The 26784-nt window shown below is 41.4% G+C and overlaps 1 protein-coding gene and 1 long non-coding RNA gene across 2 annotated transcripts in view; both read right to left on the reverse strand.

Annotated features, from left to right (window-relative positions):
* Nucleotides 1-3415: 3415 nt before the first annotated feature.
* Nucleotides 3416-6380, reverse strand: LOC129830098 (uncharacterized). The gene is made up of 4 exons (XR_008755490.1): nucleotides 6168-6380; nucleotides 5538-5709; nucleotides 5260-5434; nucleotides 3416-4961 (listed from the first exon to the last, which is right to left on the reverse strand). It is a non-coding gene; the product is annotated as an uncharacterized LOC129830098 (long non-coding RNA).
* Nucleotides 6381-16490: 10110 nt separating this feature from the next.
* LOC129830099 (potassium voltage-gated channel subfamily D member 1-like) overlaps nucleotides 16491-26784 on the reverse strand; it is a 75127-nt gene continuing 64833 nt past the window's right edge. The window contains exons 5-7 of the mRNA XM_055892325.1: nucleotides 19075-19170; nucleotides 18279-18526; nucleotides 16491-17714 (exon numbers count right to left, since the gene is read on the reverse strand). Coding sequence (XP_055748300.1) covers nucleotides 17513-17714; nucleotides 18279-18526; nucleotides 19075-19170 — 546 coding nt within the window. The 3' untranslated portion in view covers nucleotides 16491-17512. The remainder of the gene's footprint in view (nucleotides 17715-18278; nucleotides 18527-19074; nucleotides 19171-26784) is intronic.

Below are 26784 nucleotides of genomic sequence, written 5' to 3' on the forward strand. Positions count from 1 at the left end.
CATAACAGTACAAACCATTTGGTCATTCAATACTTTGGCAGATTCCTCAACCATTAGACAACATATATCAACTTACTTTACAGCATGCCACTGATCAATGATTGAACCAAGCAAAAGTTGTAATAGGCAGCAAATGAGGAGTCTTGTCAGGGATATAGTGTAGACATTACTGTAAATAAGTAGCCTTGCTTGAGCCTTGGCTTGTGTGAGCTGGAACGGCTCATGGGAGCAGGAGCCTATCTCCTGTTTCTGTAGCGCGAGGCAGTTTGATGTAGAAGTACAAACCCTGAACAGAACGCTAGTCTATTGCATGGCCCCAATTCATTTTCTTACTGTAATACTTAATACATTGATATCTGAATACCCATCACTAAAACATGCATATATTCTTAATTAGTTAGTAAACAGTATCTCCTATGATGCCTGGCAACCATTTTTTATTATTATTACTTTAATGTCATTATCAAGCTCATATGTGAATATGGTAGAAGTCTGTCTGTCATATGATTTGTTACTGCCATGTGTGTGGAAACAAAAGAGAGCTTGCATTAAGATGTCATGTGTTGCCCATTGGAATTACATCATTATCCAGGGTACCACTGAGCATTCAGTCGAACAGATGCTTTAGATGTACAGTAACACCAGCAGGCCAAGATAGGGAAGATAGGGCCATATTAATGGAACCAGCCACTGGGGAGCAATACCTATTAATACACCTCCGCTGTTATGGAAAAACACCACAACTGGGCCTTTCTCACAGCTACAGGCTGCCCCATTACAGCAATCAAAAGGCACGTGTGTGATGAGGTCAAGAAACATTGGGATTTCACAGCAGTTCGCTCCACCAACCTCGATCCACGGCAAACAAAGCTGTCTGTTGAAACCACAGCAAATGGCCATGGCAGGCTAGTGATGTCAGAGCTGTTGTTTTGAATATCTAGTAGATGAGGTTATGAACATTTGTCCAAGGTTCCAAGGTTAGGTGGTTGACAGTGCCGCAGTCAGTTCTAGAAATGTAAAGTAAAAAGATGAATTGTAATCAAATTCAGGAAAATAAATTGTTTTATAATAGCTTTATTCATAAGTTCAATTATTCAATTCACTCTTGTTATTCAATTCCCTTCCAGACTCTAAATTTACTCTAATCCACCCAAAAAGTTTTATAGAACACACTGTTGATGTTAGACCCGTCAGAATTACTATTTACTATCAACAAGATAGTGATAAACCATTTTATCATGACTATGGCCTCAGTGCTGTTAGACAAAGCATTCAATGTAAAGAGATACCCTGCAAACTGTATATATCTTTAAGAGCATGATTATGCAATCAAAAAAGTCCAATTGAGATCCATGCCAAGATGCATAGGTAACAGGGATTGCTGTAAGATAAATTCCTCTTTGTATTATGGAGACAAAATCAAACCCAGAGTGAACATTTTATCCCCTCTCTTAAATATTGGTATGTACTCTGTTCTATTTATGTCTCCATCCCTGCAGCCGTTTGAATCCTGTATCCCTACCCTTACAAGAGCCCCCTAGTAGAGTGGCAGGCTGGGTGTGAGGTTTACATATAACACTCGGACCACAACTTACAAATTAGTCCCGCTGGGTATATCCTCAGTCCTGGGAACGCAATTGGCCCTGAATAACTCCTGGCAACACATAAAGCTCTCTGAAGGTTGACATTCATGGTCACGGGATGCTGCTGTACTGTATGTTCCTCCCATGAAGGGACATTATATCAGTCTTCTCATAAGAAACAGAATATTTGGTCATGGAAATATTTTTTGCTGGTGTCACATAATTATTTTAGTTTGCCTGAGAGAATGTGATGTGATGGTAAATGGCTTTTATGCTGAATATCAAACTATAGACGTTTAAAAACATACAGTTTAATACACAACACAAAAGCAATCTCCTGTGTCTCGAGCAACTGTTCCTGTTTGCAGTCAGTGTGCACAGTAGATAACAATGTAAGTCTAACACAGATTCATTTATTGGTATTTTTCACAGTATTGTTAATTTGTATTTATTTCATTTTTTTTAACCTTTATTTAACTAGACAAGTCAGTTAAGAACAAATTCTTATTTACAATTATGGCCTACATTGGCAAAACAGATGACGCTGGGCCAATTGTGCGCCGCCCTATGGGACTCCCAATCACAGCCGGTTGTGACACAGCCTGGATTCAAACCAAGCTGTCTGTAGTGACACCTCTAGCACTGAGATACAGTGCCTTAGACCGCTGTGCCACTTAGGAGCTCTCGGGAGCCCTGGTTAAAGGCCTTAGACCGCTGTGCCACTTAGGAGCTCTCGGGAGCCCTGGTTAAAGGCCTTAGACCGCTGTGCCACTTAGGAGCTCTCGGGAGCCCTGGTTAAAGGCCTTAGACCGCTGTGCCACTTAGGAGCTCTCGGGAGCCCTGGTTAAAGGTCCAATGCAGCCGTTTTTATCTCAGTATCAAATCATTTCTGGTTAACAATTAATTACCTTACTGTGATTGTTTTACATTAAGAGAGTCTAAAAGAAGCAAACATTGCTTCTTAGCAAAGAGCAATTTCTCAAGCTAAATTTTGCTCGGACTGCCTGGGAGTGGTCTGAGTGGGGAGGGGGAAACTGAAAACTAGTTGTTATTGGCAGAGGGGTTGGGAACTCTATGTCATTTAAGTGATAATGATAGAGAAGCCGGTGTTTTGAAGATAGATTGGCACGGGTGTTGTTAGGGCTGAGAAAAAAATCTATTTTTTAATTAAAAACTATTTTTTTATATACAATTTCCTCCTGCCACATGATATAGTCCCGACACAAATCTAGGGTTGCTACCCAAGCCAGCTGGTCGTTTGTTCTATCAGTTCTGTTGCCATGATGGCTGGCAAAGTTCTCATCCCTTCTTTGCTAGCTAGCCAACTTTGGCTAACACAGTCACATCAAACAGTGCAGCCAGAATAACAGCAAAGTAGCTGCATTTGCGTTTGTTTAAGCTGTTTTCTAGTGATTGTTTTGGGACACATCCATAACAATAAGCTAATGATGTGCGATTTCACCTGGCATAGAACATTTGCCCTCTCGTCAGGACACTGTTGTTCAGAAGAGATAGCCAACTACACAGCTAACACAACCACTACAAGCTGAAGTTGGAATGACAGCAAACTAGCTTCATTTTGTGTTTTTCTATTGAAATTTCTTTGTAAATATCCATAAAAATGATGCTGATTCATGATTTCGACTGGCTGAGAAAAGCTGCCAGCCTGTCTGTCTCATTCCGACTACTGACACATTCATTACCACATAGGACAGCTGGAGATTGAATTTCAATCAAAGTTGCAAATGTCCTAGAGACAGCAAAGTTATTACTGTTATGCTGTTGAAAACCAAATGCTAGTCTAAAATAAATGGGGGAAAAGGTCTTAAAGCTTTTCATAGTGTAGATCAAGTTTATAAATTGCTTGGCTGAGCTGATGAGACAATGGATTGCACAGTCAGATGGAACAGAGTAAATAGGCATTTTAACATCATAGATTTAGCCGGAGGTAACTTGTGGAATAGACACCGACTGGAATGCGGTTTTAACCAATCAGCATCCAGGATTAGACCCACCCGTTGTGTAATGATGTCACCATGCTGGCCATAACTCCATCCCACCAAAACAGGCAGAAATTTCAGGCAGCGCTTACACTAAAAGGGCATTATCATAATTTTCACAATTTCACAGTATTGCTCCAAACTCATAGTGTGAAAATAAATATATAACACAGGAAAATCACATTTTGATTGCACTGCACTGCATACTGTATGTGCATAGACAGTGTAACCTTCAATGTTTTTACTTGTCTAAAATGTAATATTGTTAGGCTTTGTAAACCTTCAAAATATGCAGATCAGTATTTAAAAAAATATTACCATCATTTGAATCATTTCACAATGTAAAATGTTATATGAACACGACAGCATTAATAAAACCAATAATTTAGTCTCCTTACAAAAAACATTACTGATAGCACAGTACGTTATTAAAGCAGTATATTTTCATTTTCATTTTCTTCAATTGCGAATTACATAATAAAGAAAATCTGACACTGTACATCAAATAATCATTGGAAGTATTCTTAATTGTAATTAATTTTATACCTCTCATCATCATCTCAATTTTGTTTCATTTTTCACATTTAAGTTAGTTTTCTAATTTACACTGATTGTTTTCCCCACTATTGACAATATTCTTAAAATTCCAAACACCAAATCTCAAATATGATTTCATAGAGAAAACAACACTAAACAAACATATTTAAACAAATAAAATACATAGCTATGAGATAAACCCTGTGAACTACTACTTTCATATTTTATAAACATTAAAATCTAATCAATTCAAAAGGTAAAAAATCTAACATTAAAATTATTATTGTGTAAAATCTGAATAAGAACTTTCATATACACATAAATACTGAGAAGTTGAAGAGGAGAATAAAACAACACTATTTCATTGCACAATGTTATTGCAATTACAAATAAAAATGTTTCAAATTTTGCATTTAAAAATGGTAAAAGTAGTAAAAAAAAATTACGATAAAAGTAATTGAAAAACAGCTGTTGGCTATGAGCTTTGACGCATAAAAAGCAATTAAGACTTTTCACATGCTGTTCTTTATGGAAGGAACTACCACATAGCAAGATCATGTTTCATTAATACATGTGTTGTTGTAAGATAGACACCATTGATTCTGTTCTGTGTCAGTCAGTTCTGCTTTACAGGCCATGGCACAACAAACTAATCAAAACATGTCAAATTAATCAAAACATTTGAAACAATATCAAATGTTAGAGACAAAAGAGTCAAGTAATTCTAATAATTGTGTCTTCATATATGAAAAAGAAACAGCAATATTATAAGTGGACCGATGAAGAGGGAACGTGAGGTTCTTATGCAGATACCCTGATTTTTGACGCCAACTTTGGGATCCTAAAAAGAGATGTCACAAGACATTTGAAATGGCAAGTTTAATGAATGCAAAATATTCAAAAGAATTTTATGCGATAACATCTCTTCTCTATTTTGTAAAAATGTATAAACCATACCGTACTAATTTTACATGACATGAAAAAAGTACCAAATTGCTAGGTAATTACTATATACGAAAAACGTGTATTTCTCAAATGCATGAGAACGATGCAAAGCGCCAATGTAAAAACATAATCAAAACACCCCCTCTCATACTTCTGTTTGACAACAGATCATGTCAAGCCTCCATGTTGCTCACCCCTATCCATTAGGCTCCAGGTCACCCTCCTCGTCATCATGGATATCCAGCTCCTTGGGTTTGGGTCTCTCAATGACTTATGCAACCTCTCTGGTCTCCTCAGCTGGCGTGGTCATCGACATCACATCCTCGTAGCTCTCCTGTGGATCTTCCTCCACCTCGTAGGTAACATGTCCTGCAAAACATTTAGTTCAGAGCAGCACATAAAGAAACAACACATTAATGTATGTACTGTATATCCACTGTATGTATGAAACTGAGCTGGGACTTTATCTTACTGTGGTTAGCAGCAGCTCCTGCTCCTGCTCCTGGGCTTCAGGCTACTGGTTCCATATCTTCCACTGGTTAAGGGTTGAGCTGGGATGCTCTCCTCCTCAGCAATGTCATCGTAGGACAGGGAAGACACACGACATCGCTGGCAATTTTCCTTGTCTCCACCACTTTCTGATCCTGTTGGAACGACGATACAGAGAACGATGTGATGGTACAGTACAGCAAGACTGCCCTGCACAGTGGCCGGGCTGGTCTAGGAGTAATGCCGCAGCCTCCAGCACACGTCTATGGTGTCAGCAGGAGTTGAATCCAGCCTACTACCCTTTGACACACCTTCTCTTTATCTTTCCCCACTGTCATCCACTATCTGTTCAATTAAGTCTGAAAATACCTTTCAAAAAAAGTGCACTGCACTGCACCGACAATTCTTCACTTCTTATCATTACTATAGTAATCCTTTCTGTCATCTATCTATCTTTTGACAGGGTACTCTCTCTGCTACACTAAGCAGTGGATATAAATACTTTATCATGTTTAATTGATATATATTGAGTTTTCTTAATAAAAATGTTGATCATTTAATGGGTGACATGCATGTTTATGGTGTTGTTTTAACAAAAAAGGAATGCACTCACTATGTTTATTCAAGTCTCTCATTTCCGTTGGTCTGAACATTTTATTTCCATTGGTCTCAACATCCTCATAGTCTTCACTCTCAAAAGCAAACTCTTTTCTCACTGAGAATCTTGCTGGATCCAAAATATGACTCTAATCAAAACCTTCTCAGTGTCTCTCGAATGCACACATATTACGAACACATGAGTTTTTGTTTTCACATATTACGTAACATTTCATTCAATGCCACAGGATGCTACTATTGCTGTCAAAGTGTTCACTGACTGCCCTCTGGTGGCGGCTCAATTGTACATGTGTCATGTGTTTAGGATCTACAGGGTATAACACTTTAGGGTAATTTCATATTTTATTTACAAAAAACGCTGTTGTGACATAGACACAGATAATTGCAAGTGTTTACAAAAGTGTCCTTCGATTTGGCTATTGTACTTTAGTGAATTAAGTCCCTACAGTATTATTTGTAGGTGTTGAAATGACATAAGTGCAGTTACACTTGACCCTGTTTACAAAGTGTCCTCGCAGTAAGAGAAAGAGAGCAACAACCATGAGCTGAAATGAACAGAGACAACGTCCCAAAGGGACAGACAAACAATCAAGTTGATGTGATGGGGATCTGAGCAATGGGCTGTTTGACTAGATAACCGGCAATCATATTCAATTATTGGGGAAAAATACACTATATAGACAAAGTATGTGGATTAGTGGATTTGGCTATTTCAGTCACACCCGTTGCTGACAGGTGTACAAAATTGAGCACACGGCCATGCAATCTCCCTAGACAAACATTGGCAGTAGAATTGCCTTATCAAAGAGCTCAGTGACTTTCAACGTGGCACCGTCATAGGATGCCACCTTTCCAACAGGTCAGTTTGTCAAATTTCTGCCCTGCTAGAGCTGCCCCGGTCAACTGTTATTGTGAAGTGGAAACATCTAGGAGCAACAATGGCTCAGCCTCGAAGTGGTAGGTCACACAAGCTCACAGAACGGGACCGCCTAGTGCTGAAGCACGTAACGCGTAAAAATCGTCTATCCTCGGATGCAACCCTCACTATCGAGTTCCAAACTGCCTCTGGAAGCAATGTCAGCACAATAACTATTCCTCAGGAGTTTCATAAAATGGGTTTCCATGGCAGAGCAGCCGCACACAAGCCTAAGATCACCATGCGTAATGCCAAGCGTTGGCTGAAGTGGTGTAAAGCTCGCCACCATTGGACTCTGGAGCAGTGGAAACGTGTTCTCTGGAGTGATGAATTAAGCTTCACCATCTGGCAGTCCAACAGACAAATCCAGGTTTGATGGATGCCAGGAGGACGCTACCTGCCTGAATGCATAATGCCAACTGTAAAGTTTGGTGGAGGAGGTATATTGGTCTGGGGCTGTTTTTCATGGTTCAGGCTAGGTCCAGTGAAGGGAAATCTTAACACTCTAGACACTGTGTTAACAAACCTCCAAAAAAGCTTCAATGCCATACAACTCTCCTTCCGTGGCCTCCAACTGCTCTTAAACGCTAGTAAAACTAAATGCATGCTCTTCAACCGATCGCTGACCGCACCCGCCTGCCCGACTAGCATCACTACTCTGGATGGTTCTGACTTAGAATGTGTGGACAACTACAAATACCTAGATGTCTGGTTAGACTGTAAACTCTCCTTTCAGGCTCATATTAAGCATCTCCAATCCAAAATTAAATCTAGAATCGGCTTCCTATTTCGCAAAACAAAGCCTCCTTCACTCACGCTGCCAAACATACCCATACATACCCATGCCCATACCCATCTATCTTTCCAATGTCAATTTGCTCAATTGTAATTACTTCACTACTATAGCCTATTTATTGCCTTACCTCCTTACTCCATTTGCACACACTGTATAAAGATGTTTCTATTGTGTTATTGACTGTACTTTTGTTTATCCCATGTGTAACTCTGTGTTGTTGTTTTTGTCTCACTGCTTTGCTTTATCTTGGCCAGGTCGCAGTTGTAAATGAGAACTTGCTCTCAACTGGCCTACATGATTAAATAAAGGTGAAATAAAAATAAAATACAGCATATAATGACATTGTAGACGATTCTGTGCTTCCAACTTTGTGGCAACATTTGGAGAAGGCCATTTCCTCTTTCAGCATGACAATGCCTCCGTGCATAAAGGTCCATACAGAAATGGTTTGTCGAGATCAACCCTATCGAACACCTTTGGGATGATTTGGAACGCCGACTGTGACACAGGCCTAATTGCCCAACATCAGTGTCCGACTAATGCTTTTGTGGCTGAGTTGGAAGCAAGTCCCTGCAGAAATATTCCAACATCTTGTGGAAAGCCTTCCCAGAAGAGTGGAAGCCGTTATAGCAGCAAAGGGGGGACCAACTCCATATTAGACTAGCAGGTGTCCACATACTTTTGGTCATGTAGTGTATTATAAGACATAGACAGTACACTATTTAAAGTCCGTAGAAAGATTTCAGAAAGATGACAAAAGCATTTCTGCCAAGTGAGAGATACCTAGTGCTTTTCAATAGCTCGATAGAGCCCCACAGTCAGCAACATATCTGAAAACAAGGTTACCTCACACATCCAGCTATAGCTACTTATAACATGAAACATTGGAAATGAGAACTTTGAACAACTACAGTACCTTCACAATAGATTTCACCAGGTTTGGGCTTTCCACACGTCTTCTGGTGGACACAGTGATGTAAGACATTATATCAGCAGTGCATTCGGGAGCTGTCTTTGGTACGCCTTCTTTTCATCAGGCTGTTCAATCTGATCCGGTGTATGTTCTTGGGGACTGCCACACTTAGTCACTTGCAAAGGAGGGTAGCTTCCCTTGATGTAAAATATTTTAGTTGATACGCTGTACCGACTCCCAGGTGCCTCGATAAAGTATCTACATTTTCCCTCCACAATTCTGAGTTGAATTCAATTTCACACTACCTGAAAAATAAATGATAAAGATACACCACTTACTATACTCTCAACATATTATTATTTCACCTTTATTTGACTAGGCAAGTCAGTTAAAGAACAAATTCTTACTTACAACGACGGCTTAGGAACAGTGGATTAATCACCTTGTTCCGAGACAGAGCGACATATTTTTACCCTGTCAGCTCGGGGATTCAATCTAGCAACCTTTCGGTTACTGGCCCAACGATCTAACCACTAGGCTACCTGCCACCCCCATGAACATCTTCAAAGTTAACATTTAACTCTTACCTGCACAGGACACAGAAACCAATCCTCCACAACACATTCCCTTTGTTATTTTTGCACTGCTGAAGTTTGGACTTGGAGCCTATGCGTCTGGCAAAATGTGTGTCATCACGACTTATTCTGTTGGTTGCTTTCATTGAGATGCTGTTGCTACACTCCTGCTCTTTACATGCTAAAGAAAGTATTCACACAGCTCAACTTTTTCCACACTTGGTTGTGGTATAGCATGAATTTAAATGAATTAAATTGAGATGTTTTTTCACTGGCCGACACACAATATCCCATAATCTCAAAGTGTAATTATGTTTTTCAATCATTTTGGAAATTAGTAAAAAAGGAAGAGCTGAAATGTCTTGAGTCAATAAGTTTTCACCCCTTTGTTGTGACAAGCCTAAATAAGTTCAGGAGGAAACATGTGCTTAACAAGTTGCTTAATAAGTTGCATAGACTAATAGTGTTTAACAGTGTTTTTTTTACTACCTCATCTCTGTACCTCACACAAACAATTATCTGTAAGGTCCCTCTGTCGAGCAGTGAATTTCAAACACAGATTCAACCACAAAGACGAGGGAGGTTTTCCAATTCCTTGCAAAGAAGGGCACCTATTGGTAGATGGGTAAAAAAAAAGCAGACAATGAATATCCCTTTGAGCATGGTGAAGTTATTAATTACACTTTGGATGGTGTATCAATACACCCAGTCACTACAAAGATACAGGCGTCCTTCCTGACTCAGTTGCTGGAGAGGAAGGAAACCACTCAGGTATTTCACCATGAGGCCAGTGGTGACTTTAAAACAGTTACAGAGTTTAATGGCTGTAATAGGAGAAAACTGAGGATGGATTAACAACATTGTAGTTACTCCACAATACTAACCTAAATGACAGAGTGAAAAGAAGGAAGCTTGTACAGAATACAAATATTCCAAAACATTCATCCTGTTTGCAACAAGGAACTAAAGTAATACTGCAAAAAATGTGGCAAAGCAATTAACTGAATACAAAATGTTATGCTTGGGGAAAATCCAATACAACACATTACTGAGTACCACTCTCCATATTTTCAAGCATAGTGGTGGCTGCATCATGTTATCGGTATACTTGTAACCATTAAGGACTGGGGAGTTTTTCAGGATAAAAAATAAACTGAATGGAGCTAAGCACAGACAAAATCCTAGACAAAATCCTAGACGATCAGTCTGATTTCCACCAGACACTGGGAGATACAATTTCCTTTCCTGCAGGACAATAACCTAAAACACAAGGCCATATCTACACTGGAGTTATTTACCAAGAAGACAATGAATGTTCCTGAGTGGCCGAGTTACAGCTTTGACTTAAATCTACCTGAAAATCTATGGCAAGGCCTGAAAATGGTTGTCTAGCAATGATCAATAATCAATTTGACAGAGCTTGAAGAATTTTGAAAATAATAATAGGTAAGTGTTCCACAATCAAGGACTTACACAGGAAGACTCACAGCTGTAATTGCTGTAATTGCTTCCAATGCTGCTTCTACAAAGTATTGACTGTTGTAGCTCAACAAAGTCACTTATATATGATTATAGTAAACTAAATCATGGATTGCTGTTAAATCTTGTCCATAGACTGCTTACAAGGTAGGGAAACCAATATGTCATTTTGTAATTTGGCTGAACTATCCTTTTAATGGTGGGGAAATTAACTACAATTTTAGCACTACTTTTTTGAATGTATTGGCATTTTAAAACTCACTGAATTTGACACAATATTTATAGATTTATAGTCTGATGAGAGGATCATACTCAGTTTTGCTTTAGTCAAGGACAAACTTTGATTTATTGTTAAAAGCTTCTAGAAACGGGTTAGAGTTAGTCCCCAAAACCAAGCTTTGATAACAAAATCCAATACAATAACTCAAGAACTATTAATAACATAACTTTAGAAAAATAGAATGTATTTACTAATTTAGAACTAGACCTAATCCAGACACATTTGTGATATTTACACAAATACATTGTAGGTATATGAAGGGATATTTATTGTGTGACAATTTACTTCCAGTAATGACTAAAGTTAAACCATGGTTTTCATATGCTCATAAAATCTGTTTTTCATGACTGTTTCATGACTGCAAAGTAAGATGTAGTATAGCAAGGTTAATATATATACAGTAAACGTACATGCATTAATGTCACAGCGCTTATAACTACTAAAAGAAGAATTATAAGAGTACAGGTTATTATCAAGCTTCGTATGTCTTCAGAAAAAATAGCAAATACAACTAATATTATTCTCAACAACTGTTAACACACACTTAACATATACAGTAACAAATGGCAAACTTCAACATGGTATCATATATACACTAAATTGGTTGTAGTTAACAACTATGTTTTCCATGAGTAAGAAGTTGTTCTGATGCCTGCAGCTAGATGACAGTGTTGGCAGTCTGTGGCTGAGATAGGAGATCTGCCAGCTTAGTGGAAAAGTTGAGCGAGCTGTCTGGCTTTGTGGTCTGTACACTTACTGAGAAAGATGCAGCATGTTATCTTATCTCCCACCATCTCAGAAGAGAGAAGGGTAGGGCCACTTTTATAAAGTTAATCTTTGCATAGGCATTTTCAGTAGTACACACTATCTGGATTTCTTGGTATCCGACCGCAAGACTCTTCAGGGGGTAACGCGTATAGCCCAGTACATCACTAGTGATGAACTCCCTGCCATCCAGGACCTCTATACCAGGAGGTGTCAGAGAAAGGCCCTAAACATTTTCAAAGACCACACACTCACAAATACTACACTGACACTCCAACACACAAACACACACACACACACACACACACACACACACACACACACACACACACACACACACACACACACACACACACACACACACACACACACACACACACACACACACACTCTGTCACACACACTTTTACCCCTACCTACATGTACATACACTGTGTGTACAAAACATTAGGAACACCCCTTTTGCCCTCAGAACAGCCTCAATTAGTTGAGGCATTGACTCTATAAGGTGTCGAAAGTGTTCCACAGGGTGCTGGCCCATGTTGACTCCAATGCTTACCATATTTGTATCACGTTGGCTGGATGTCCTTTGGGTGGTGGGCCATTCTTGACACACACCGGAAACTGTTGAGCATGAAAAACCCATCAGCGTTGCAGTTCATGACACACTCAAACTGGTGTGCCTGGCACCTACTACCATACCCCAATTCAAAGGCACTTAAATCTTTTGTCTTGCCCATTCACCCTCTGAATGGCACACATACACAATCCATGTCTCAATTGTCTCAAGGCTTAAAGTCCTTCTTTAACCTGTCTCCTCCCCTTCATCTACACTGATTGAAGTGGATTTAACAAGTGATATCAATAAGGGATCATAGCTTTCACCTGGATTCACCTTGTCAGTCTATGTCACGGAAAGAGCAGGTGTTCCTAATGTTTTGTACACTGTGTATTACCTCAATCACCTCAACTACCTCGTACCCCCAGCACATTGACTCGGTACCGGTACTCCTTTTATATAGCCTTGTTATTGTTATTTTATTATGTTTCTATTTCCTTTTTTGTGTGCAAATGTTCTTACTTTTTAACTCTGCATTGTTGGGAAAGGGCTTGTAAGTCAGCATTTCATGGTAAAGTCTACACCTGTTATATTTGGCGCATGTGACAAATACAATTTGATTTGATTTGGAAGGGCAAATTTGACCTTTCCAAAGAGGAGCCCACTGGGCACAGATGCCAATTCAATGTCTATTCCATGTTGGTTCAACATCATTTGATTGAAATGACGTGGAAACCATGTTGATTCAACCAGTGTGTGCCCAGTGGGAGGACACGTCATCAGATTATGAGGAGGCCTATCAGTCATCAAGTGTACTTTTAAAGAACAGATGTACTCTGCAACTTTCCTCTTTTGCAATCAGGTGACTGATCATTTCAATGAATGCATCATGAGTACGTTAATTAATTATTCACTTTTGATGTAACTTAGTAGCCAACGTGCGTAAGAAAAATGCTTGGACGTCTACTTGGATGATTATCTTAGTACTCTTGTGCAATGAACAGTTTGCTTACATTTGATGAGAAAACACAGACCACAGAGGAATATCTTTGCTAACAGAAAGCACAGCTTCCATCTTAGTAAGCCGACGTACTCACAGTTTTTTTCACATACACTACCGTTCAAAATTTTGTGATCACTTAGGAATGTCCTTGTTTTTTGAAAAAAAAGCAAATTTTTTGTCCATTAAAATAACATCAAATTGATCAAAACTACAGTGTAGACATTGTTAATGTTGTAAATGACTAGTGTAGCTGGAAACGACAGATTTTTTATGGAATATCTACATAGGCGTACAGAAGCCCACTATCAGCAACCATCACTCCTGTGTTCCAATGGCACATTGTGTTAGCTAATTCAAGTTTATCATTTTAAAAGGCTGATTGATCATTAGAAAACCCTTTTGCAATTAAGTTAGCACAGCTGAAAACTGTTGTTCTGATTAAAGAAGCAATAAAACTGGCCTTCTTTAGACTCGTTGAGTATCTGGAGCATCAGCATTTGTGTGTTCGATTACAGGCTCAAATGGCCAGAAACAAAGACGTTCTTCTGAAACTCGTCAGTCTATTCTTATTATGAGAAAATGCTATACCATACGAGAAATTGCCAAGAAACTGAAGATCTCATACAACGCTGTGTACAATTCCCTTCACAGAACAGGGCAAACTGACTCTAACCAGAATAGAAAGAGGAGTGGGAGGCCCCGGTGCACAACTGAACAAGAGGACAAGTACATTAGAGTGTCTAGTTTGAGAAACAGACGCCTCACGGGTCCTCAACTGGAAGTTTCATTAAATAGTACTCAGAAATCACCAGTCTCTTTGTCAACAGCGAAGAGTCGACTCCGGGATGCTAGCCTTCTAGGCAGAGTTCCTCTGTCCAGTGTCTGTGTTCTTTTGCCCATCTTAATCTTTTATTTTTATTGGCCAGTCTGAGATATGGCTTTTTCTTTGCGACTCTGCCAGAAGGCTAGCTTCCCGGAGTCGTCTTTTCACTGTTGACATTGAGACTGCTGTTTTTCTTTTAAAAACAAGGACATTTCTAAGTGACCCCAAACTTTCGAACGTTAGTGTAGGTATTGTAAGTCCATAAATTGAACTTGTAGTTTAGATGAACTCTTATAATAAATATGTTATACGTCTCGATCTTTCCGTGTCTTTTTTGTTTGTTATTGATTTATTTCATTTAAAAGGTTTAGGTGTAATATGAAATATGAAGATATATAAAATAGGCTATACTGACACCACAGTAAATATGGTGGCACTGATAGTCTAGTTGTTAAGAGCGTTGGGCCAATAACTGACGATTAGGTGAAAAATCTGTTGATGTGCCCGCATAATCCTGATTGCTTCAGTAAATCGCTCTGCATCTGCTAAAATGTTTATGTAACGAGGGCTGATGTTAGGAATAAGAACTTGAGGCTTAGACTCTAGCTATTGTGAGGGCTAATACTGTGGCGCAAGTGCAATATGAGTGAAGCCGTAAATCCCATTCAGTCCTTTTCTAGCTAGCTATCCTCTGATGTCAATTACCACAAATCAGATTAATGATGTCATTTTACACAGGTTAGTGCCACTACAAAGGTCAGAGCCAATGTCAGGAAGATTAAGACAGTCAGACATATAAAACATACAGAGACAGAACGCTGTTCCAGTCCATACACGCAGAGATAGACAGGGTTACTCAACAGGGTTACTCAACATAACAGGTCATGTTATGGTCAGATCACACAGAGGGATTAAACTAAGCATACCGTACTTGAGATTTTCACTGCAATGCATTTATTCTGCACTATCTATGAAAACAGACTGTTGATAATTGAAATGAATCAATTAGTAATAAAAACATTGGGGTAATGTCATCATTGTCTACCGTCATTTGAGTGTAAAGGTGAAAGGGGGATATTTTACATCAGATGTTGTAGCCTCCCCTACTGGTGACTTCTCAAATGAAATCTTACCATAGAGGGGATGATGGATAAAATAGAAAACAAACACCATTATTCAGGGGAAGAAGCACTGGAACAAAGCGTCTATCCCTTCTCTTTTTGGGGGAATGAAAATAAAAGGCAACACAATTTTCTGAATTCTAATTGCTTTATTTGTGGAATAGAATATAGACATCTGTGCTTTTGATCTGTTCCGCTCATCGTCCTCTAGGGAATCAGTGCATCTCTTTCGCTGACATGAGTACTGGCTGGTGCCACCTCTCCTGAGCCTACACATCCGGTCACTTACCATTGGGTTAGGTAAACACTTCATTAGGAGTGGTATGTATAAGATTCTTATAATTACCATATAATCTTCCCATCAAATGTTTGTTGTATTCATACAGCATACACATATAAAGCATATGACACGACTTTACTCATCTGTCATCACTTCCATGAGAAAATGACATTGTGTAAATAATGTGAATCATATAGCTATATATGTTTGGAAATTAATGTTAGCAAATGTGTGAGGTTGACATAGTGCTCATTCTACTATCTGCCTTATATGAATAAATACTAAAGTAACTTTATAACAGCTGTAGTGCACAGTTACAGAGAAATCTTTCATTGCAATATTATGCAAATAATAATAATCAGAGAAAAAAAGTAGGATTGCCAAAGTTTGCAGTGAAATAATTACAACGGTTATTGCAAACACCAGATCTCATAAACAGAACTGGAGCCATGCCAACAGTAAAGTTCAATGAAGTACAGTAGCAGCACCGATATGTTAGCATGTTTAACAAAAAAGTTGCTTGTCAATTACACAGCCATCAACGGGCTGCATACACTTAACCCTGTAACACAATATTACAATAAGAGAAGTCAACGAAAGGTAACTGTGAACTTTTCTTACTGGTAACCTCTTCTCCCTAATTTCTTTCTCTTTGATAATAGACGCTGTTGAATCCCTCCTCTACATTTTATTTCCCAAAGAAAAAAACAGGTAAAATACCTACAACGGTATCCATGCATATTTGTGATCAATAAACACAAGTCCTCCCAACCTACCACACACAGACCACACAATCATACTCACCCACTTCGCATTCTGGCGAGGAACATGCCTCAATGTTTTTATTTCATTCATTTTTTTTAACCTAATGTACACTTCTGGTGCAGCACTTGACATCATTATTACTTTACAATGTTGTCAGGAGAAATAAATAAAACTAACTGTTCTGAGGGAAAGAATAAGGTACCATGCAAATAACCGATGAGCTAGTCATATCTGATATCACTAATATCAGTAGTTCTATTCTCCACCATCTACTGTACAGGAACATGCATAGCTGTATTAAGCTAGTCATTACACTGACATTTTTTGGTAAAGTTTGAAGATGCATGTGATTTAGAGACGTATGATACAAAATATGTTACATATGTACTACCATCTAACGATCACTCCTTTATTTTCATTGAATTTGTGTGAAGAAATCTATTGCAGAATACAGAATTAATATTTCTCTCTCTAAAGGTGTATTTATATATCAATATAATTTTGTCATTATTCATAATCTTTATAATCTCTCCCTGCAATTTGTTACACACATGATGTATATTTGTTTTTCCTGCTTGTTCTAACGTTGCATATCTTGAAAAGTAAAAGGCCTTCGATGCCACGGTGGGTATATTATTGTTGAAAAACACTCTTACCAACCACACCATCCATATGTGTCCCTTCTCTGAGTCCAAGAGGCATGTAGATTCCTGTTTCACACGCTGTCATCTGTTCCTGCTCAGCTCACAGTCTCTGTGAGTCTCTGTGATACTCACTCAATTTACTAACTCCCCCACCCCCCGTAACTCCCTAGACCAAAAGGTCAACCTCACAGTAACCTTTCCAGCACATCACATGGATGGTTCAAATCAAATGAATGAATAAATGAAAAAGATTCACGCTAGCCCTACCTCTATTCAGTAGACATTACGTTGGTATTGGAGTGAAGCATTTGCAAAGAGTGTGTGGTATCATCCTTGAATGTCCTTCTTTCCCATGTTCTTCTCTGATGGGCCCCCTTCCTCTTCTTTTGTGCAATGGGTCAAGGTCCTGTGCTTCAGGGGGTTATAAAGAGGAGATCTTGACAGTGTCCTGGGTGTTGAAGGTACTGGAGCGAGAGTTGCGTAGGATGCCAGGGATGGCGGGTGAGTTAGGTAGGCTCTCATCAGGACTGTTGGCTGGGGGAGTGGGGATACTGATGATGGCTGCCGTGTAGTCATCACAGTTCAGCTTCAGGTCTTCAGTCCTGGCATTTAGACTGGAGCGACTGCTCAGACACACACACATAGATAACGTTAGACAATGCACGACAATATTCCCCTTAATAGTCCAACTTGTTTATTTTGAGTATACTTTTATGTGTAATCATTGTAAGTAGATCAGTGTTTTCTAGACAGGTAATTTGTTCTTCCACTCTCTGTAAAGTGATACATCCATCTACAACAACTATGTATAAAAATGCAAGTGCAATCTCTCCATTATCAACTGTTTCTCTAAACAATAAACTATCATTAGTCATGCAACAGTGACAAATGAAAAACCTTTCTTGCATGGTTTTAGGCTACTGGTACATTTATCATTAAACCCATGGAGGTTGTTTTGACAAACATCAACAGCATCAAAATGGTTAGAGCCAGCAGAGCTTGAACAACTTTGCCTCAGCTCGAAATTCAGGATCAGCAGAAGGTTATTTTCAATGAATCGGCCAGAGTAAAATATACTAAAACATCAACAGCCTCTATAGGTGATTTAGTGGTGTGGCAAAGATAGAAAGGGAGGGGTGGGCTCCTTGGATCAGGTGGACAGGTGGATGGTGTGTGTGGTACAGTACCTCTGTGGGTACTGGGTACCAGCAGGAGTCTTGGTGACGTGCAGCGTGTCCAGCTCCTGCACACTGCCCCGGCTGACAGAGACAGTGGAGTTGGCAAGGCGGAAGGCCCTCCTCTTGGCCCGGCGGGAGCAGCAGGTTGTGGTGGCCCCCTGCTGGCTGGACAGCGAAGTGCTGCGGCTGGTGCGGAAGCCCACTGAGTCGGTCACACACACCTCGCTGTAGGTGACTTCATCTGTGAACTCGTGATTCTGTCGAAACATACAAGAAATAAAAATGTCTATCATGTCCCTCAGTGAGTTTAAAACTCTGGGGCAAAGATGTTCAGGAGGAGTGTAAATGTTTCCTGCAGGCTGGATTGTGTTACTTTGTTGTACATTTTGATAATGTATTGACTACTGCTGCCTTCTTGGCCAGATCACCCTTGTAAAAGAGACTGTGTCTCAATGGGATTCTCCTGGTTAAGTAAAGAAAGAAAGAAAAGGCCTCTGATCGGCCGCACAGATTTGAACTAGCTGTAGGTTTCTGCATGCTATAGCTCCAGGATGATGTTCTCCTGATGGTGTTTAATGTCTGTTTTTAAGTGGTGAAGCCGAAAGACAAATTTCCACATTGCGTGGACAATAAAGTTTTTCTAATTCTATGATCGCTGCTCATAACTGCTGAAAGTGTGAAACATCATGAGTTTCACTGCTGAGTGTGCATAAAGTACATCAAAGTGAGTGATAACCTTGAATAAAAAGTTATATCAGACAAAATGATCCATGAGATAGTTAAAAGGCATAAAAGGAGCACTCACTGTGGTTTTCTCCAAGCAGTGCAATAGGTGATGATGTTGGTGCTCAAAGGCGGACCTGTTCTTCACACAAAAAGGTGTGCTGTCACCATCACCATCCTGAGGGACACAGCAAGAGAGCAAATCACTTAGCCCAACATGGCCCCACATGAAAAGATATTGTCAGTGAAAATACAGTGACATTAATATTTGAATTAGTAGCTGGTAATGTATTGCTGTGATAAGCAAACTTAACATTGTAAACACATGAGATTTGATTTTGCCCGACAAACAATGTAGATGTCACGCCCTGACCATAGTATTCTATGTTTTATGACAGAATAACCCACCAAACAAGGACCAAGCAGCGTGAAAAAGAGGAACAGCGCTTAATGGGGAAATGGACCTGGAAGGAGATATTAGATGGAGCAGGACCCTGGACACAGCCGGGGGAGTATCGCCTTTCTGAAGAAGAGATAGAGGCAGCGAAAGCAGAACGGTGATACTACGAGGAGAAGTGCCGGAGAATAGAGGAACGGCGACGAGATGAGGAAACACGGCTTGCACGGAAGCCCGAGAGGCAGCCCCAAGACATTTTTGGGGGGGCACACGAGGAGATTGGCTGAGTCAGGTAGGAGACATGAGCCAACTCCTCATGCTTACCGTGGGGAGAGTGTTACTGGTCAGGCACCGTGTTATGCTGTGGAGCGCACGGTGACTCCAGTGCGCTATTCTATCCCGAAGTGCTCTATTCCAGCTCCTCGCATTGGCCGGGCTAGAATGGGCATGAAGGAGTGTGCCGGCTCAGTGCTCCTGGTCTCCAGTGTACCTCCTTGGACCAGGATATCCTGTGCCGGCTTTGCGTACTATGTCTCCAGGGAGTCTGCACAGCCCAGTGCATCCTGTGCCAACGCCCTGCAAATAAACATCCAGCCAGGACGGGTTGTGTCAGCTCTACAATCCAGACCTCCAGTGCGTCTCCACGGTCCCGTGTATCCTGTTCCTCCTTCCCGCACTCGCCCTGAGATGCATTTCCTCAGCCCGGTACCACCAATTCCGGCACCACGCACCAGGCCTCCAGTGTGCCTCCAGAGTCCAGTACGCCCTGTTCCTCCTCCCCGCACTCCCCCTGAGGTGCGTGTCCCCAGCCCGGTACCACCAGTTCCGGCACCACGCACCAGGCCTCTAGTGCGCCTCCAGGGTCCAGTACGCCCTGTTCCTGCTCCTCGCACTCGCCCTGAGGTGCGTGTCCCCAGCCCGGTACCACCAGTGATGACCCATGGCACGAAGCCTCCAGTGATGATCCATGGCACGAAGCCTCCAGTGATGATCCATGGCACGAAGCCTCCTGTGATGATCCATGGCACGAAGCCTCCAGTGATGATCCATGGCACGAAGCCTCCAGTGATAATCCATGGCAAGAAGCCTCCAGTGATAATCCATGGCAAGAAGCCTCCAGTGATGATCCATGGCACGAAGCCTCCAGTGATAATCCATGCCACAAAGCCTCCAGTGATGATCCATGGCAAGAAGCCTCCAGTGATGATCCATGGCACGAAGCCTCCAGTGATGATCCATGGCAAGAAGCCTCCAGTGATGATCCATGGCACGAAGCCTCCAGTGATAATCCATGGCACGAAGCCTCCAGTGATGATCCATGGCAAGAAGCCTCCAGTGATGATCCATGGCACGAAGCCTCCAGTGATGATCAATGGCAAGAAGCCTCCAGTGATGATCCATGGCACGAAGCCTCCAGTGAGGAGTCATGGCACGAAGCCTCCAACAAAGGCTGCCAGTCCGGAGCCTCCAGCGACGCCCTCCAGTACGGAGCCTCCAGCGACGCCCTCCAGACCGGAGCCTCCAATGACACCCTCCGTCCGGAGCCTCCAGAGACATTCTCCAGTCCGGAGCTGCCAGAGTCGCCCTCCTGTCCGGAGCTGCCAGAGTCGCCCTCCTGTCCGGAGCTGCCAGAGTCGCCCTCCTGTCCGGAGCTGCCAGAGTCGCCCTCCTGTCCGGAGCTGCCAGAGTCACCCTCCTGTCCGGAGCTGCCAGAGTCGCCTTCCTGTCCGGGGCCTCCAGCGACGGTCCCCAGCCCGGGGTGTCCAGCAACGGTCCCCAGTCCAGAACATCCGGCGATGATCCACACAGCAAGGGTGCCCAGCCCGGGGCCTACGGCGAGGATCCGCAGTCCAGAGCCTCCGGCAATGATCCACGGGTCAGTGCTACAATTAAGGACTCAGTGTAAAGAAGGGGGGCGGCGTCCAGATCCAGAGCCGCCACCGAGGGTAGATGCCCACCCGGACCCTCCCCTATAAGTTCAGGTTTGCGGTCGGGAGTCCGCACATTTGGGGGGGTACTGTCACGCCCTGACCTTAGTATTCTATGTTTTCTGTATTATTTTGGTCAGGTCAGGGTGTGACGAGGGTGGATATGATTGTTTTGTATTGTCTAGGGGTTTTGTATGTCTAGGTGTGTGTGTGTAGTCTAGGCATATGTAGGTCTATGGTGGCCTAGATTGGTTCCCAATCAGAGGCAGCTGTTTATCGTTGTCTCTGATTGGGGATCCTATTTAGGTTGCCATTTTCCAGTTTGGTTTGTGGGTTATTGTCTATGTGAAGTTGCATGTCTGCACTCGTTGTTTATAGCGTTCACATTCGCTTTGTTATTTTGTTAGTTTGTTTAATGTTCTTCGTGTTCATTCATCTTATATTAAAATTATGTATTCATATCACGCTGCGCCTTGGTCTCCTCTATACGACGAACGTGACAGTAGAATTAGTTATTATTGATACAATAATACCATACACAGTACTACTGAGTAGACCGTATGCCTCCACAGGGCTAAGGAAATACATCTGAGTGACTGTCCTTAACTGTCTGATTGTACAGTAAGTGACCGTTCATGGCCTCTCTCTCCAGTGATGTTCACCCAGACACACAGAACCCCAGAGGACCAGTGCCCCCTCTGATGCTTCCTAAAAAGCATTTTTTTGTGGTTTGTTAAACATCTGGCTGTGAAGCTGAGATTTCTAGGTCAAGGTGGTTGATCGCTATCTTTATTGCAATAGACGGCGAACAGCCTGTCAAAGTCATCTACATTGAGATGATCTTATCTGTTGGACTGAGAGAGAGTGTGTCAGACTGGGAGGGAGGGAGGGAGGGTGGGAGGGAGGGAGGGAGCAGGGAAACAGCTATGTTAGTCACAAAGCCAGTCTGGAGACCTGCTGCAGAGTCAGCGGGCTAAGGGACATCTGTTTGATTCACTACAGACATGTCCGATAAGATCGTCCCTAAGTAGAAATAAAAACAATTAGCTTTGGCCCTTTGGAAGTCGTGCTCTATTGGGTCATTGGATTACAGAGGAGATGGATTAAGTGAGTAGTGTGTTCTTAAATCCATGGTTTTGCTGTTCTGCACCAGTCTATATGTTGCCGTGTACAACAGCACAAAACACTGCACTGCGGTGACATTGCATGAGTGGTTGAACATTTCATGTTAGCTATTGGAAATCTGAGAGAATGTTTTGCATTACATTACATCAAGTAGAAAACAGACTGCTAGCCATCCCTCATACAGTAGATTACAATTAATGTTAATCACAGTCATTTGGAAAAGGATTATGCAGTCCTGATGATAGAGTTCAATCCTAGGTTATTTGTTTTGCAATTTATGACAGAATTGGCTATATTTGTCCTAATGTATCAAAAGAGGAACATACTGTAAATAGAAATACTGTGGGACATAGCAATGCAAATCATGATTCATGGATTAAGTTCGGTTGTGGCTGGAAGCCATGCATTCTTTATGCTAATGTTTTTTAAAAGATCCATGTTACGGGAAACAGTGAGGTGTCAAATTGGGGAGGTGGTTCTATAGGTGTTTGTGGGGGGGCTCTGGTATAGAGACAAAACTGCAGGCAAGACAAAGAGGACCAGGGAAATATACAACCCTGTGATAGACCTGGGAGAAAAAAACAGCCCCTCTAGGTTTATAAATAGCTCTGCAGTCCTGTTAGTAATGGGTTTATAGATCCGTGCTGAAAAAAATACCCTCTCACTCTGGGATTGTAAATATTGGATTATAGTAGCTTTCAGCTGCTGAGAAGAAATAAAGATTACTCTGGAATCAACCTGGTGCATAGTAAAGATGAAAATTCAATCCCTCCCCATCTGTGCCTCCTCCTCCTCCTCTCCCACCTCTACTCGTTAAATCAGCAGAATGGGCATCTTATATCCCTCTCTCCTCCTTTGGTGAAGCAAGATTAGTATACTGAAATATGTCTGGGAGGGAGCCCTTCTTTAATTCCCTGCACTGGCTACGGCTATTAAGGAATGTTACTGGAGATACTTCCAGTTGCATTGCCGTCTTCAATCATATTTGGCATCATAGAGTGTATGATATAACACACAGTTACTAACTACACTAGTCTGCCATGCACATAGTACTGTATGTCAACCTTGTCACAGAGCATTTAGTATTATTCTGTACGTAAATCCGAGACTCTCCCTTTAGTATGATATGTTACGTTTCATATGGTATGTATTCATGTGTGGATATCCATCACCCATTCCGTATATGATATGTTACGAATTACAATTCATATTATATGTTATGAATTGGCAAAACATACTATACAGTATGTTATGAATTTGAAAGCGTATGATATGTTAAGAATTCTAGTTAAGTGGCTAACGTTAGCAAGATGGCTAACGTTAGCTAGGCTAGGGGTTAGGGTGAGGGGTTACGGGTTAAGGTTAGGGTTAGGGTTAAGTTTAGGAGTTAGGTTAAAGCGTTAAGCTTATGGTTAGGGGAAGGGTTAGCTAAAAGGGTTAAGTTAGGGGAAGGGTTAGCTAAAAGGGTTGAGGTTAGGGGAAGGTTTAGCTAACATGCTACGTAGTTGCAAAAGTAGCTAGAAAGTAGTAAGTAGTTGAAAAGTGGCTAATTAGCTAAAATGAAAAAAATTCAGTCCAAGTCAAGCACTGATGTTCACATGGAGTAAACCTCTGTGAGGAGGGGTCATCATGGAGGGGTTACGTGCAATGATGATAACATTAGAATAGTTACCTAATGCCTATATGCCCTATAGGGCAGGGCATTTCAAAATAGGATATGGACAATATTGTAATGAAACAGGCAGGGAGCAGGTCTCGAACCCTCAACCTTCTAGCCCAAAGTCCGGCGCGCTATCGACTGTGCCGCAAAAGCATGCTCAAACGGCAGAGTCGATTTCCGCGCTTATAAACCCAGGGTCGTTACACTACTCCCTCCTTTCAAAGAGCGCGTCCTCACGCTAGCTTGCGACTCTACGTCTTTCAGGAACACGCTCACCGGCCAAGCACACGCACTGTCGTGGATGCAAGGTCCGATCACTTCTGACACCAATGTAATGAAACAGCAGGGGGCAGGTCGCGAACCCTCGACCTTCTAGCCCAAAGTCCGGCGCGCTATCGACTGTGCCGCAAAAGCATGCCCGAGTCGATTTCCGCGCTTATAAACCCAGAGTCGTTACAGTATATATATATGAGTGTACAAAACATTAGCAACACCTTCCTAATATTGAGTTGCACCCCCTTTTGGCTTCAGAAAAGCCTCAATTCACCGGGTCATGGACTCTACAAGGTGTCGAAGCGTTCCACAGGGATGCTGGCCCATGTTGACTCCAATGCTTCCCACAGTTGTGTCAAGTTGGCCAGATGTCCTTTGGGTGGTGGACCATTCTTGATACACACGGGAAACTGTTGAGTGTGGTAAAACCCAGCAGTGTTGCAGTTCTTTACACACTCAAACCGGTGCGCCTGGCACCTACTCCCATACCTCATTCAAAGGCACTTAAACCTTTTGTCTTGCCCATTCACCCTCTGAATGGGACACATCCACAATCCATGTCTCAATTGTCTCAAGGCTTAAACATTTTTCCCTTCATCAACACTGATTGAAGTGAATTTAACAGGTTACATCAATAAGGGATCATAGCTTTCACCTAGATTCACCTGGTCAGTCTATGTCATGGACACTCAGTGTCTACACTATGTGACCTGATCTTTCCAAAGGAGGGCAATAACTAGGGAAATACAAGAGATACAAAGGTACAAGTAATTGCCAAAATAAAGGAAACACCAACATAAAGTGTCTTAATAGGATGTAAGGCCACCCTGAACCAGAACAGTTTCAATGCACCTTGGCGTAGATTCTACAAGTGTCTGGAAATCTATTGAAAGGATGCGACACCATTCTTCAACGACAAATTCAATTATTTGGTGTTTTGTTGATGGTGGTGGAAAATGGTGTCTCAGGTGAAGGACCAGGATCTCCCATAAGTGTTCACTTGGGTTGAGATCTGGTGATTAAAACGGCCATGGCATATGGTTTACATCATTTTTATGCTCATCAAACCATTCAGTGACCACTCATGCCCTGCTGATGGGGGCATTGCCATCTTATGGGGCCATAACTATGGTAGCCAAAATAATGGCCAAAATACTGCCCTTCCCAGCATTTTTACCCTAAGCATGATGGGATGTTAATTGCTTAATCAACTCAGGAACCACACCTGTGTGGAACCACCTGCTTTGAATATACTTTGTATCCCACATTTACTGAAGTGTTTCCATTATTTTGGCAGTTACCTATAGATACGCTATGTTAGAATGTTTTATTTAGGTGAAGTCTGAGGTAATACAACTGAGGCAAAACATTTTTTCACTGCTTTAAAGATGAACAGCTCAGGATGGATGGTGAATCAGGAGACTAGTGAATTGCTACTCATCCTCTAGTAACTCTATATTTTGTGGCCCCTGTTGCTAACACCATTACCTATGTGTGTCCATAAACTGCCTGTCCACAACCTCTGCTTTCTTTTCTCTGATTCCCTGACCTCTCAATACACTCTTAGAAAAAAGTGTTCCAAATGGGTTCTGCGGGTGTCCCCATAGGAAGACCCTTTTTGAATGCAGACAGAACTCTTTTGGGTTCCATGTAGAACCCTCTGGGGAAAGGGTTCTACATGGAACCCAAAAGGGTTATACCTGGAACCAAAAGGGGTTATTCAAAGGTTCTCCTATGGGGACAACCGAAGATCCTTTTTGGTTTTAGATAGCACCCTTTTTTCTAAGAGTGTAGGATCATTGGTTGAAACAATTTATTTGCATACTGTGAATGAGATTCATTCTGAGGGGAAAATAATAGTTATTTGGTGTAGCAAGTCATCCTTCATTATTGTAGGACTATTGGTGCTGACTCTGTTGGATAGATTTAATCAAAGGAAAGTTTGGGGTTAAATATTAATGACTGTCAACGTGACATTTGGTTATTTGAAATGTCATTGAAACTGAAGCTGACTGATTCTTACAATGTGCTTGATGTTCCCGGCCAGCAGCTTTATTCATCTTTTTTCTTTAATATATATATATGTTTTTCAAATTGACAATCATAATGACATGAGATTATTATGCAGATAAGGCCAGCAGGCTAGTCTCTTTTTATTGGTATGTGAAAGTTGTATTGTCAATTTGTTTTGTAATTAAACACCTCTTTAAACGTGTACATGACACTGCAACAACATTTCCCCATGGGGACAATAAAGTCCGTAAAGATTAGGTAGGTGAAACTACAGCAGAAAGTGTTGATGTAGGGGAGGTGCTCCAGAATTGAGAGAGAGAGAGAGAGAGTAATCTGTCTGATTCTGAAGTAAATCCAGTCACTATTGGCTAAGAATAAGCTACAGTTAAAGGAACA

Source organism: Salvelinus fontinalis, chromosome 31, assembly GCF_029448725.1.
Source record: "Salvelinus fontinalis isolate EN_2023a chromosome 31, ASM2944872v1, whole genome shotgun sequence".
NCBI lineage: Eukaryota > Metazoa > Chordata > Actinopteri > Salmoniformes > Salmonidae > Salvelinus > Salvelinus fontinalis.